The 13,537-nt window shown below is 51.4% G+C and overlaps 1 protein-coding gene across 2 annotated transcripts in view; it reads right to left on the bottom strand.

Moving 5' to 3' along the window:
- MGAT5 (alpha-1,6-mannosylglycoprotein 6-beta-N-acetylglucosaminyltransferase) overlaps window positions 1-13,537 on the bottom strand; it is a 186,907-nt gene that overhangs the window by 8,570 nt on the left and 164,800 nt on the right. For both annotated transcript variants that reach the window (XM_066575135.1, XM_066575136.1), the window contains exons 12-15: window positions 12,648-12,797; window positions 10,008-10,154; window positions 4,484-4,600; window positions 3,230-3,304 (exon numbers count right to left, since the gene is read on the bottom strand). In XM_066575135.1, the coding sequence (XP_066431232.1) occupies window positions 3,230-3,304; window positions 4,484-4,600; window positions 10,008-10,154; window positions 12,648-12,797 (489 nt within the window). The remainder of the gene's footprint in view (window positions 1-3,229; window positions 3,305-4,483; window positions 4,601-10,007; window positions 10,155-12,647; window positions 12,798-13,537) is intronic.

Below are 13,537 nucleotides of genomic sequence, written 5' to 3'. Positions count from 1 at the left end.
GAGCTACTATTGCTGGCTCGCTCACAGAGCGGCCAGCAGGGGGGTGTGGTAGTGCAGGAGATTTTTCTCCTCTCGCTCCCCCGCCCCTCTTCATTGACATAACACAGCGGCCGTTCAGTACTGAACGGCCGCTAGTGACACTGAACGAGGAGTGATCAGCTCGTCGTCCATCGTTTATGCTGCAAATCTCCTCCTGCTGCCCCGCTGTGAGTCAGCGATACAAGCTCCCCTGCAGCAGCACCACAGCTAGTACGTGCGGGAATGAGTGTCGGGCATCGTTTACTCGACACTCATCCTGTCTAAATGGGCCTTAACATGTTTCTACACAAATGGCCAGATCATGGGAAACAAAGAAGGAGAATTGGAGCTCCGAACACAGGAAGAGAAATATGATGTCATCGGCATCACGGAAACTTGGTGGGATGATACACATGATTGGATACAAGGCTTGAAGGATACAATGTATTTATAAGGAACAGACCTAATAAAGGGGAGGAGGTGTTGTGTTGTATGTTAGGAGAACATTCATCTCCACAGAGATTCAAGCTTCAGAGCTGGGAGTTCTGTAGAAACTGTTTGGGTAAGAATGTAAGGAGAGAACAACAGAAAGGACACCATTGTAGGCATTTACTATAGGCCGCCGGGACAAGCAGAAGATATGGAGGAACTCTATCTACATCAGATGGCCAAGGTCTCAAAGAAGCCCCACATAGTGATCATGGGAGATTTTACCCATCAGACATTTGTTGGGAATCTCTCAGGTAAAAGTAATGGATCCAACAGATTCTTATCCGCTCTTGGTGACAACTTTATCTTCCAGAAGGTAGAAGAGAAAACAAGGGGATCTGCTATCTTGGACCTAATTCTTACCATCAGGGAGGGAATGGTTGAGGAAGTAAGGGTGGCTGGGACCTTAGGAGGCAGTGATCATGATATCCTTGGATGTTGGATAACAAGGGGAGGAAGACCTGAGAAGACTCAGACCTCAAGGTTGGATTTCAGAAAGGCAGATTTTAATGAATTCAGAAAGAGGAGAGCAAGAATCCAAAAGCAATAAAAAAGGATTTGGGGGTCAAAAGCAAAAGAAAAGTCAAAGATGCTATTGGATGTTTATAAGATGAAAATGGTGAATTGGTTAAGAATGATGTTGAGAAGGAAGAACTTTTGAATTCCTATTTTGTATCTGTTTTCTCTCAGAAAGTGGATGGAACATTAACTGATCTTCCCTGTGCTATTGGAGGAATAAAAGAATGCAGGCTATCTGTAAGCAGAGAGATGATGAGGGAACACTCAGCTAACTTACATGAATTCAAGTCTCAAGATCCAGATGAATTACATCCTAGGATACTAAAGGAAGCAGCAGAAGTAATTGCTGAACCACTCACCATAATCTTTGAAAATTCCTGGAAAAGCCCCAGAAGATTAGAAAAGGGCAAATGTTGTCCCTATCTTCGAAAAAGGAAAGAAGGTTGATCCAGGAAACTACAGGCCTGTTAGCCTGACTTCTATACCGGGAAAGATCTTTGAACAAATTATTTAACAGAATGTATGCAAGTACTTGGATTAGAATGGAGTAATTAACCAGAGCCAGCATGGGTGTGTAACAGCCGAATCGAATTTCCTTCTATGACAGAATCACCGACTGGGTTGATCAGGGAAATAAGGTGGATATAGTTTATCTTGACTTTAGTAAAGCATTTGACAAAGTATCTCATACCATACTTATTGGAAAAGTGACCAAATCTGGGATTGACACGGCAACTGTTAGGGGGATTCACAACTGGCTGAGTGATCATACTCAAAGAGTGGTCATAAATGGCTGCACATCCAAGTGGAAGAATGTATCAAGTGGGGACCACAAGGCTCTGTCCTAGGCCCAGTGTTGGTCAACATTGTTATAAATGATCTGGAGGAGGGAATTGATGGGAAACTGATCAAATTTGCCGAAGACACAAAGCTAGGAGGGATAGCTAACACTAGGGAAGAGAGAGAGAGGATTCAAAAAGATCTAGAAAAGTGGGTGGCAATTAAAAGAATGGTGTTTAACAAGGAGAAATGCAAAGTTCTACATCTGGGCAAGAAAAATGAAAAAAGCACATACAGAATGGGAGGAATTGGGCTAAGGAGCAGCACATGTGAAAAAGACTTGGGTATACTAATAGATCACAGACTGAACATGAGCCAACAATGTGATGCAGCAGCCAAAAAGGCAAACACAATTCTGGGATGTATTAAGAGAAGCATAGAGTCTAGATCCCGTGAGGTCATTATCCCCCTCTACTCTTTATTAGTCAGACCTCATCTGGAATACTGCGTCCAGTTCTGGGCACTCCACTTTATAACAGACAGACAAACTGGAGCAAGTTCAGAGAAGAGTTACCAAGATGGTGAGCAGTCTGCAAATCATGTCCTATGAGGAACGGTTAAAGGATCTGGGAATGTTTAGCTTGCAGAAGAGAAGGCTGAGAGGAGACTTAATAGCTGTCTACAGATATCTGAAGGGCTGTCACACTGCAGAGGGATCAGCCCTATTCTCATCTGTACAAGGAAAGACTAGAAGCAATGGGATGAAACTGAAAGGGAGGAGACACAGATTAGATATTAGACAGTGAGGGGGATCAATGAGTGGAACACGTTGCCACAGGAGGTGGGGAGTTCTCCTTCAATGGAAGTATTCAGAATCTGGACATACATCTGTCTGGGATGATCTAGTGAATCCTGCACTGAGCAGAGGGTTGGATCTGATGACCCCGGAGGACCCGATGACCCCGGAGGACCCGATGACCCCGGAGGACCCGATGACCACGGAGGTCTCTTCGAACTATACTATTCTGGGATTCTATCAGCCTTGGTTTAAAGGCCCCTCGACATGACGATTGATTGGGTGTGAACGGCTAAAACGCTTGTCAGCCAATTGGATGTTTTCTGCAGGCATAAGAACGTCCAGTCGTCGTCCCATGGAGGGATACAATATCCGTGGAGGGACAAAGGTGTTACCAGCAATCCGCTGCCATGTGTGAATGGCAGTAGAATAAACACATTTTGTTAACTGGTGCCAATTCTGAGAATCGTCGGGTGTATAAAGGAGCGTCTCCACGAGGATCAGCCACATATAGGGCCACTCAGGCATTGGGGCTAGCTGTGACTTCTGTCCTGTGCCCCCCAGGAACTGTCAGTAATTGCAGAGTTAATGCTAGCATCCTGGGGGGAACCCGGAGTATGTCCTCACCTGTTTCTCTATGAAGGCGTTCACCCTCTGCAGCATCCCCTCACAGGTGAACTCGTAGGGCAGGTATGGCTCATTCTGCAAGTAGGGAAGAGACAATGGAAGTTAATCTGCAGCATCAAGAGATACCAGGCCGGCACCAGCAGCTTGAGTGGAAGGTCTTGAATTTTTAGGATCTGCCCCACTGCAGATTACAGCAAAGCGCAGTGGCGAAGCTTCTGCTGGCTACGGGGAAATCACAAACTAAAATGGGAGGTTATTTAACCCACTATCTGCCGCCATTAGGTGGCCACAAGCTGAAGGACTTGCAGGGGTTTCCCCAGGCGTCCAACGCTTAGTCCCGTATCAACTGAACTGCTGAACCTTAACGTACAGTTGCAACATTGAAAGCACCTGTCCAATATTGTGACAGCCCACACTGTGCTGCCGGAATATCTTTGCCCCCCGAGGCCCAGATCCATAAGACCTCTGCGATATCTCGCTGTGGCCTCAAGGGATTTGCAGTTGCTCCATTGGATCAGATCTGGGAATTTGGAGAATATCTTCATCCCTCAATTGTTCCTCAATCCCATAACAGCCAGGCGCCACTGCCATGACTTGTGTGTACATTGTTAGTTAGGTGGTACGCGTCAAATGATCCCAGTACCCAGCAGGACCATTGCCCATCACACTGCCAATTTATCTTCCCCCAGGTGCCGCAGCGGCTGTCCACATGATGTCAATGGGATTCATCAGACCGGGCCGCCTGCTTCCATTGCCCCATGATTCTGTCCTGGTGCTTTCAGTGGTGAACATGGGTCTGCAGCTCCCCTGGGCATTCCTACACTCAAGTCTTTTGTGTCTTCGCCTCCTACACACACATCCGTGGACGCCGATCACCCTGGCGCTGGACTCTTTTAGTAGGTGGTAACCGCTACCTTGGGAACGCCCCACGACCAGTCAGCTGCGCATCACTATTTGGCCCTCCTCGCAGCCACCTATTTACCTGCTTCCAACTCATTAATGACAATAACGGACTGGTCACTTGCTGCCTGATGCATCCCACTATACAGCACAGGCGCCATTGTCACCGAATGTCATTATGGCTGTCAGAGTCTGCCACCTTTGGCTCTCCTGATGTTGATAACTACGACTCCCAGCAGACTCTGGCAAACTGTAGGCTTGTTTGGACATGCTAGGAGTTGCAGTTTACCAACAGATTGAGACCCATGAGATGCAGACGGATAAGATGAGAAGTAATGGAAAGAAGAGCTCAACCTTCTGATTCAGTATGGCCTTCACCGCCTTCTCCACTTCCTCGGGGTCGTTGATGTTCACTGTCCAGACATGAGGCTTTCCTATATACACCTCGGCGTAGGGATGCTGGGACGTTAACTGCAGAAAGACAAGATCATTACATTTGTGTCTGTGATTAGAAGGGTCTGCAGCATCGCACAGGAACAGCGCCCCCTTTCCCTTCACCGCAGCCCTTAACCCCTTTCGGCCGTCCTCTTTTTTACATTTTCATTCTTTCTCCTCATTTCCGCTGACGTCACGCCACAAGAGCTCGTTTTCTGCAGGACGAGTTTATTTAGTGGGGTTATTCAGCGTACCGTACATGTTGGAAAACGTGAAAATATGTCCAAGTGCGGTGAAATAGAAGGTCAAAATTGTGATTTTCCCATGAGGGGCGGGGAGTGTTTTATGGCGTTCTGCGTAGAGATGACATGTTGCCCGTATTCGCCGGATCGCTACAACGATGGAGATAAACTAAAGAGCTTTGTTTCTTGTTGCCAACATTTTGGGGAACATATGACGTTTTGAGAGCTTTTTATTCAATTTTATTTGGTGATCGCGGCGACCAAAACATCCCATTCCGGCACGGTGTATTTTTTGTCATCGTACAGGATTAATAATGTGATATTTTTATAAATTGGACTTTTACAGAATCAGCAATACCAATTTAAAAAAGTGAAAATTAGATGAAATCCCCACAGAGGACTCGAACTTCTGATCACATATACAATATACTGCAATACTTACAGGAAGAAAGCCAGGTATCCATGGTAACCTAATAGCAGCCCGCGGTGGGTGTTGTTCCCTAAAGCTACTATAGTGACAGCCAGGATTGGAGGACTCTCTGACCCTAGTTATTGCGGTCAGGTGACACCCGTTGTGCCCAGGGCTCGCTGCCCATACGGACACCAACGTCATATTCAAATATCTGAATAAGGCAGAGTAAGCGAACGGGGGCCGGAGGGCCGAACACATCCCCTTATTACACAGACCCAGAGTAAGCGAACGGGGGCCGGAGGGCCGAACACATCCCCTTATTACACAGATCCAGAGTAAGCGAACGGGGGCCGGAGGGCCGAACACATCCCCTTATTACACAGACCCAGAGTAAGCGAACGGGCGCCAGAGGGCCGAACACATCCCCTTATTACACAGACCCAGGGTAAGCGAACGGGGGCCGGAGGGCCGAACACATCCCCTTATTACACAGACCCAGAGTAAGCGAATGGGGGCCGGAGGGCCGAACACATCCCCTTATTACACAGACCCAGAGTAAGCGAATGGGGGTCGGAGGGCCGAACACATCCCCTTATTACACAGACCCAGAGTAAGCGAATGGGGGCCGGAGGGCCGAACACATCCCCTTATTACACAGACCCAGAGTAAGCGAACGGGGGCCGGAGGGCCGAACACATCCCCTTATTACACAGACCCAGGGTAAGCGAACGGGGGCCGGAGGGCCGAACACATCCCCTTATTACACAGACCCAGGCCCAGGGTAAGCGAACGGGGGCCGGAGGGCCGAACACATCCCCTTATTACACAGACCCAGAGTAAGCGAATGGGGGCCGGAGGGCCGAACACATCCCCTTATTACACAGACCCAGAGTAAGCGAACGGGGGCCGGAGGGCCGAACACATCCCCTTATTACACATACCCAGGGTAAGCGAACGGGGGCCGGAGGGCCGAACACATCCCCTTATTACACAGACCCAGAGTAAGCCAACGGGGGCCGGAGGGCCGAACACATCCCCTTATTACACAGACCCAGAGTAAGCGAACGGGCGCCAGAGGGCCGAACACATCCCCTTATTACACAGACCCAGGGTAAGCGAACGGGGGCCGGAGGGCCGAACACATCCCCTTATTACACAGACCCAGAGTAAGCGAACGGGGGCCGGAGGGCCGAACACATCCCCTTATTACACAGACCCAGAGTAAGCGAACGGGGGCCGGAGAGCCGAACACATCCCCTTATTACACAGACCCAGAGTAAGCGAACGGGGGGCCGGAGGGCCGAACACATCCCCTTATTACACAGACCCAGGGTAAGCGAACGGGGGCCGGAGGGCCGAACACATCCCCTTATTACACAGACCCAGAGTAAGCGAACGGGGGCCGGAGGGCCGAACACATCCCCTTATTACACAGACCCAGAGTAAGCGAACGGGGGCCGGAGGGCCGAACACATCCGCTTATTACACAGACCCAGAGTAAGCGAACGGGCGCCAGAGGGCCGAACACACCCCCTTATTACACAGACCCAGAGTAAGGGAACCGGGGCCGGAGGGCCGAACACATCCCCTTATTACACAGACCCAGAGCAAGTCAATGGGGGCCGGAGGGCCGAACACATCCCCTTATTACACAGACCCAGAGTAAGCGAATGGGGGCCGGAGGGCCGAACACATCCCCTTATTACACAGACCCAGAGTAAGCGAACGGGGGCCGGAGGGCTGAACACATCCCCTTATTACACAGACCCAGAGTAAGCGAACGGGCGCCAGAGGGCTGAACACATCCCCTAATTACACAGACCCAGAGTAAGCGAACGGGGGTCGGAGGGCCGAACACATCCCCTTATTACACAGACCCAGAGTAAGCGAACAGGGGCCGGAGGGCCGAACACATCCCCTTATTATACAGAACCAGAGTAAGCGAACGGGGGCCGGAGGGCCAAACACATCCCCTTATTACACAGACCCAGAGTAAGCGAACGGGCGCCAGAGGGCCGAACACATCCCCTAATTACACAGACACAGAGTAAGCGAATGGGGGCCGGAGGGCCGAACACATCCCCTTATTACACAGACCCAGAGTAAGCGAACGGGGGCCGGAGGGCCGAACACATCCCCTTATTACACAGACCCAGGGTAAGCGAACGGGGGCCGGAGGGCCGAACACATCCCCTTATTACACAGACCCAGAGTAAGCCAACGGGGGCCGGAGGGCCGAACACATCCCCTTATTACACAGACCCAGAGTAAGCGAACGGGCGCCAGAGGGCCGAACACATCCCCTTATTACACAGACCCAGAGTAAGCGAACGGGGGCCGGAGGGCTGAACACATCCCCTAATTACACAGACCCAGGGTAAGCGAACGGGGGCCGGAGGGCCAAACACATCCCCTTATTACACAGACCCAGAGTAAGCGAACGGGGACTGGAGGGCCGAACACATCCCCTTATTACACAGACCCAGGGTAAGCGAACGGGGACTGGAGGGCCGAACACATCCCCTTATTACACAGACCCAGAGTAAGCGAACGGGGGCCGGAGGGCCAAACACATCCCCTTATTACACAGACCCAGGGTAAGCGAACGGGGGCCAGAGGGCCGAACACATCCCCTTATTACACAGACCCAGGGTAAGCGAACGGGGGCCGGAGGGCCAAACACATCCCCTCATTACACAGACCCAGGGTAAGCGAACGGGGGCCGGAGGGCCGAACACATCCCCTTATTACACAGACCCAGAGTAAGCGAACGGGGGCCGGAGGGCCGAACACATCCCCTTATTACACAGACCCAGAGTAAGCGAACGGGGGCCGGAGGGCCGGACGCATCCCCTCATTACACAGACCCAGAGTAAGCAAACGGGGGCCGGAGGGCCAAACACATCCCCTCATTACACAGACCCAGGGTAAGCGAACGGGGGCCAGAGGGCCGAACACATCCCCTTATTACACAGACCCAGGGTAAGCGAACGGGGGCCGAACACATCCCCTTATTACACAGACCCAGAGTAAGTCAATGGGGGCTCCTCGGCCGGAGGGCTGAACACATCCCCTTATTACACAGACCCAGAGTAAGCGAACGGGGGCCGGAGGGCCGAACACATTCCCTTATTACACAGACCCAGAGCAAGTCAATGGGGGCTCCTCGGTTGGAGGGCTGAACACATCCCCTTATTACACAGACCCAGAGTAAGCGAACGGGGGCCGGAGGGCCGAACACATCCCCTTATTACACAGATCCAGAGTAAGCGAACAGGGGCCGGAAGGCTGAACACATCCCCTTATTACACAGACCCAGAGTAAGCGAATGGGGGCCGGAGGGCCGAACACATCCCCTTATTACACAGATCCAGAGTAAGCGAACGGGGGCCGGAGGGCTGAACACATCCCCTTATTACACAGACCCAGAGCAAGCGAATGGGGGCCGGAGGGCCGAACACATCCCCTTATTACACAGACCCAGAGTAAGCGAACGGGGGCTGGAGGGCCGAACACATCCCCTTATTACACAGACCCAGAATAAGCGAACGGGGACTGGAGGGCCGAACACATCCCCTTATTACACAGACCCAGAATAAGCGAACGGGGACTGGAGGGCCGAACACATCCCCTTATTACACAGACCCAGAATAAGCGAACGGGGACTGGAGGGCCGAACACATCCCCTTATTACACAGACCCAGAGTAAGTCAATGGGGGCTCCTCGGCTGGAGGGCTGAACACATCCCCTTATTACACAGACCCAGAGTAAGCGAACGGGGGCCGGAGGGCCGAACACATCCCCTTATTACACAGACCCAGAGTAAGCGAACGGGGGTCGGAGGGCCGAACACATCCCCTTATTACACAGACCCAGAGTAAGCGAACGGGGGCTGGAGGGCCGAACACATCCCCTTATTACACAGATCCAGAGTAAGCGAACGGGGGCCGGAGGGCCGAACACATCCCCTTATTACACAGACCCAGGGTAAGCGAACGGGGGCCGGAGGGCCGAACACATCCCCTTATTACACAGAACCACCAATGGAATTCTGTGTGTTTCCTGTGGTGGTGTTGCAGAACCTGCTACGTGATTCCTGGTAGATCGCTCCTGCGGGACAGATTGTTTTTTGGGGAAACTCGAAACAAAAGAGGGATTGTAAAAGACAAAACAAAAACAGGCAAAACCTTTAAGAAGTCCAAATCCTATAGGTGACCAAACCCAATAGTCTTCATGGTGGCAAAAGATGGCGAGGATTTTTTGGGAGGATACTTCTAGTTTAGCAGAGACCAAATTATCAGCATATGGCTGCCAACCCATAACGATGCGACCGACTGCAGAGTATGCAGATCCCGCTCTCCCCCAGACTTTACACCACTCACCTCTCGCAGAGTATGCAGATCCCGCTCTCCCCCAGACTTTACACCACTCACCTCTCGCAGAGTATGCAGATCCCGCTCTCCCCCAGGCTTTACACCACTCACCTCTCGCAGAGTATGCAGATCCCGCTCTGCCCCAGGCTTTACACCACTCACCTCTCGCAGAGTATGCAGATCCCGCTCTCCCCCAGGCTTTACACCACTCACCTCTCGCAGAGTATGCAGATCCCGCTCTCCCCCAGGCTTTACACCACTCACCTCTCGCAGAGTATGCAGATCCCGCTCTCCCCCAGGCTTTACACCACTCACCTCTTGCAGAGTATGCAGATACCGCTCCCCCCAGGCTTTACACCACTCACCTCTCGCAGAGTATGCAGATCCCGCTCCCCCCAGGCTTTACACCACTCACCTCTCGCAGCGTCGGCTTTCCTTTAAAGAAGTCTGTATTCCTGCTGCTTTTTGGTGGGTTGAATTTAGGGTTCAAGAAAGCACAGCCATTAGCAATGGCCTCGAGAGGGGCCGGCCCTTCGTATGGGAATCCCAAGCCAACAAATAGCTGAAAGACAAAAAGCAGTAAAAAAGTTACAACTATAAAATGGCAAATGACACGGTGGCAGCACTGCCGAGCCGATCGGACCTTTTCCCGGGGGCCACTTAGGGCCAATTTAATCTTGAACTGGACAGCAAGAATTTACCACCTAATAAAGCGGTTGTTAAGGCCCATTTAGACAACGATTATCGCTCAGAGCCATCATCAGCATGCTGAAAGAGAACGAGGAGCCTCATCAGGAATTCACAGCGGGATACAGCTGATACTGTTTCATCTGTGTCCCGCTCACTAAACACAGGCAGGGTATGAAGAACACAGCGGTCCAGCTGTGTTCTGCATACCCCACTCGGAGCGCTGCAAAACAAGAACAGCTGAATGCAGAAGACAAGCAGGCCCGCTTGTCTTCTGCATCCCCTACTCGGAGTGCCAGGTGATCGCTGAATGCACACAAGGATTATCGCTCAAAAGACATCTTTTGAGCGATAACCGTTGTGTCTTAATGGGCCTTTAGACAGTCTGCGCCATTCCTTCAGCTCAACAGTGATTGTATGCCAAGGGCACAGAGCCAGTGAGGGGACTTGGTGGCACTCAAACCACTCTGACAGAAAATATTGGCATAAGCAGGCAAGGCGCGGAGCCGGGAGCCGACAGGCATGGGCTGGCAGGGCGCGGAGCCGGGAGCCGACCGGCATAGGCTGGCAGGGCGCGGAGCCGGGAGCCGACCGGCATAGGCTGGCAGGGCGCGGAGCCGGGAGCCGACCGGCATAGGCTGGCAGGGCGCGGAGCCGGGAGCCGACCGGCATAGGCTGGCAGGGCGCGGAGCCGACCGGCATAGGCTGGCAGGGCGCGGAGCCGGGAGCCGACCGGCATAGGCTGGCAGGGCGCGGAGCCGGGAGCCGACCGGCATAGGCTGGCAGGGTGCGGAGTCAGGGGATTTAAATCTCTGACTGATATAAAAGATATATAGTCAAATTAATCAGCATAGAATTTTGGATGAACACAACTTGTACAGAAATCAGACTCTATTGTTCGCAGTGGGTCTATTTACATGGGCAATCTTTCTCTTGCAGCACGTCCTATTTTTGTGGTAGTCTCACAGGAGGATAGAACATGCAGATGTGCCGTCCCCTGCAAAAGCGTGGTGGTCGTGTTCTGTGCAATGCAAGTCGTGCCCAAGAATCTCAGGCTTGACTCATTATCAGTCGTGTGACTATGGCCCAAAAGAGTTTTCCGGGACTCTATTGATGACCTGTCCTTGGGATAGCTGATCGGCAGACTTCCACCAATCAACTGTTTGCTGGGTCTAAGGTCAGTGTAGGCAGACCCAGGAGCAGACCGTGCCATCCTTAGCGCAGCAGCCCGGCTACCAGTGTATTCAATGCCACTCCAACCTGGGCTGATGGAATGCGCACCAAGCTTTCCGCTTGCAGTTCTGGCGGCACAGGCAGCAGATCGGTGGGGATTCTGTGTGGCAGACCACCACCCAACTACTGATGACCTATCCTGAGGATTGGACGTCCCCTTTAAGGCTCTACAGATGCAAATTCCAATGCTAGCATTCTGGGTATAAACGTGCTGCCATTCCCCCCGCCAGTGTTACAGGGAGATGTGGAGGTCTGATATGCTTCGCTCTACAAGGTGTTGGGACAGTAGACGCAGGAAATCCTGAATGGGAAATACTGGTTTGATTCCAGCTGCTCTTCTGAGCGGCACCAAGCGGACATAAAACCACCAGAAGGAAAAGTCCCAAAAGTCTTACAAGATAATCGGCCATACAGCGAGATTCTTGGAATAACCAATAATAACCACAAGATCTCAGCAGTCAGCAATGCCAAGAGTATGGACAAAGCTAAACTAAGGCAATATACTGGCAGGCGCTTGGAGATGGAGCGATTAGCATAGTAAACATTCGCTCGGTCTAAACGCGAGCCAACGACTGAACGATAATCATTCGCTTTTTGGTTATCGTTCGGGCATAAAAACATCAATTGGCTCGTTCACTCGTCGTTGGGTTTAAACAGCGCTCGTTCGGTCGCTCTCCCTTCTACGGCGAATGGGAACGACTGAATGACTTCACATTTGGATTAGCCAACTCCAGAAAAGTCCAAGGCAGCATCACATGGTGTAAATAAAATCCATCCATGAAGGACGGAACCTTTATTGTGCCCCACAACCAAGCAGCAACGCTTCGACCCAGAAATAGTCTTTGTCAAGCCAAGGATGTATGATGGCCAACGGTGACGTCCAAAAGATCATCTGCTCTTCTAAAAGGGCCCTGAACACCCCGTTACAAGGACCAAGAATTGGCCCACTGCAGGACCAGGTCAACTGGCTCCAATTTACCTGTGGCCGATGAGGGGGGTTATGGGGATGAACGTTGGTTAATACGCAGAGCTGCCAGTCCGTTGCACATGTAAAAGGCATCTCACTGCATTTGCTTATCCATTTGAGTCACCTTGCAACTTTGACTATATTTCCAATCAGAGAGCGAACACTCACCTTGGTCTCCCTAAGCAGGAATTGCAGGTCCCGTCCACTGAGGATCCCATGATTCTTCACATAATTGGGCATGTGGACTGTCCCCTTCTCATGGACGGTGCCATGTACTTCCATGTAGGTGTGAATGATATCCAGATAAGTATTCTTATCCTGTAGAAGCACAAAACAGTAAGTGCAGCAAACGACCCACCTTTACGGTACGCCGCAGATTAACAACATCGTGCAGTGTAATTGGTACAAAGGTTGTTGCCCCAGAAATAGCGCCACTCTTGTCCATGTCTGGTACTGCAAGTAACTGGATGGGAAGCACTCAAAAGTAGTTTTCACTGTTAGCATAAATAATGTCTAGCACCGTTCTGCAATTTTTTAAAGTTGTTGTCCCATGAAAGCAAGTTATCCCTCAGCCACTGGATAAGGGAGAAGTTGCAGATTGTTGAGGGTCCGACCACTGGACTCCCACCGATCCCAAGAACGTAGATCCAGTGTGCCAAGGAATTCATACAGCGGCAGTTGCACACACATGCTGCCACTCCATTCATTTCAATGGGACCTCCAAAAGATTGCCGAGATGCACTGGAGCCCTGTTCTCTGGGTCAGTGGGGATACTCGCCATCAGACCACCATGATCAACTTGCTGATGTGGGGCACGTCTTAAATATGCTGAGGAGCTGAAACACACAGTATATTAAAGAGCTCCGATCGCTTTAAGTGGGTGGCCACAGAGGATGGGACGTACCCTGTACTGACCCAAGTCTAGGCGATGCTTCCAAACGTGCATACAGCAGCGGCCTCGGTGTATGAGAACGTGACAGCCTGGAGACCACACTGTTCAGCTCATGAAAGATTATGATACAATGGTAACAAATTCTCAGCTGTGAGAAATATTAGCT

Source organism: Eleutherodactylus coqui, chromosome 8, assembly GCF_035609145.1.
Source record: "Eleutherodactylus coqui strain aEleCoq1 chromosome 8, aEleCoq1.hap1, whole genome shotgun sequence".
Taxonomy (NCBI): Eukaryota; Metazoa; Chordata; class Amphibia; order Anura; family Eleutherodactylidae; genus Eleutherodactylus; species Eleutherodactylus coqui.
This window is presented reverse-complemented; position numbering and strand designations above follow the sequence as displayed.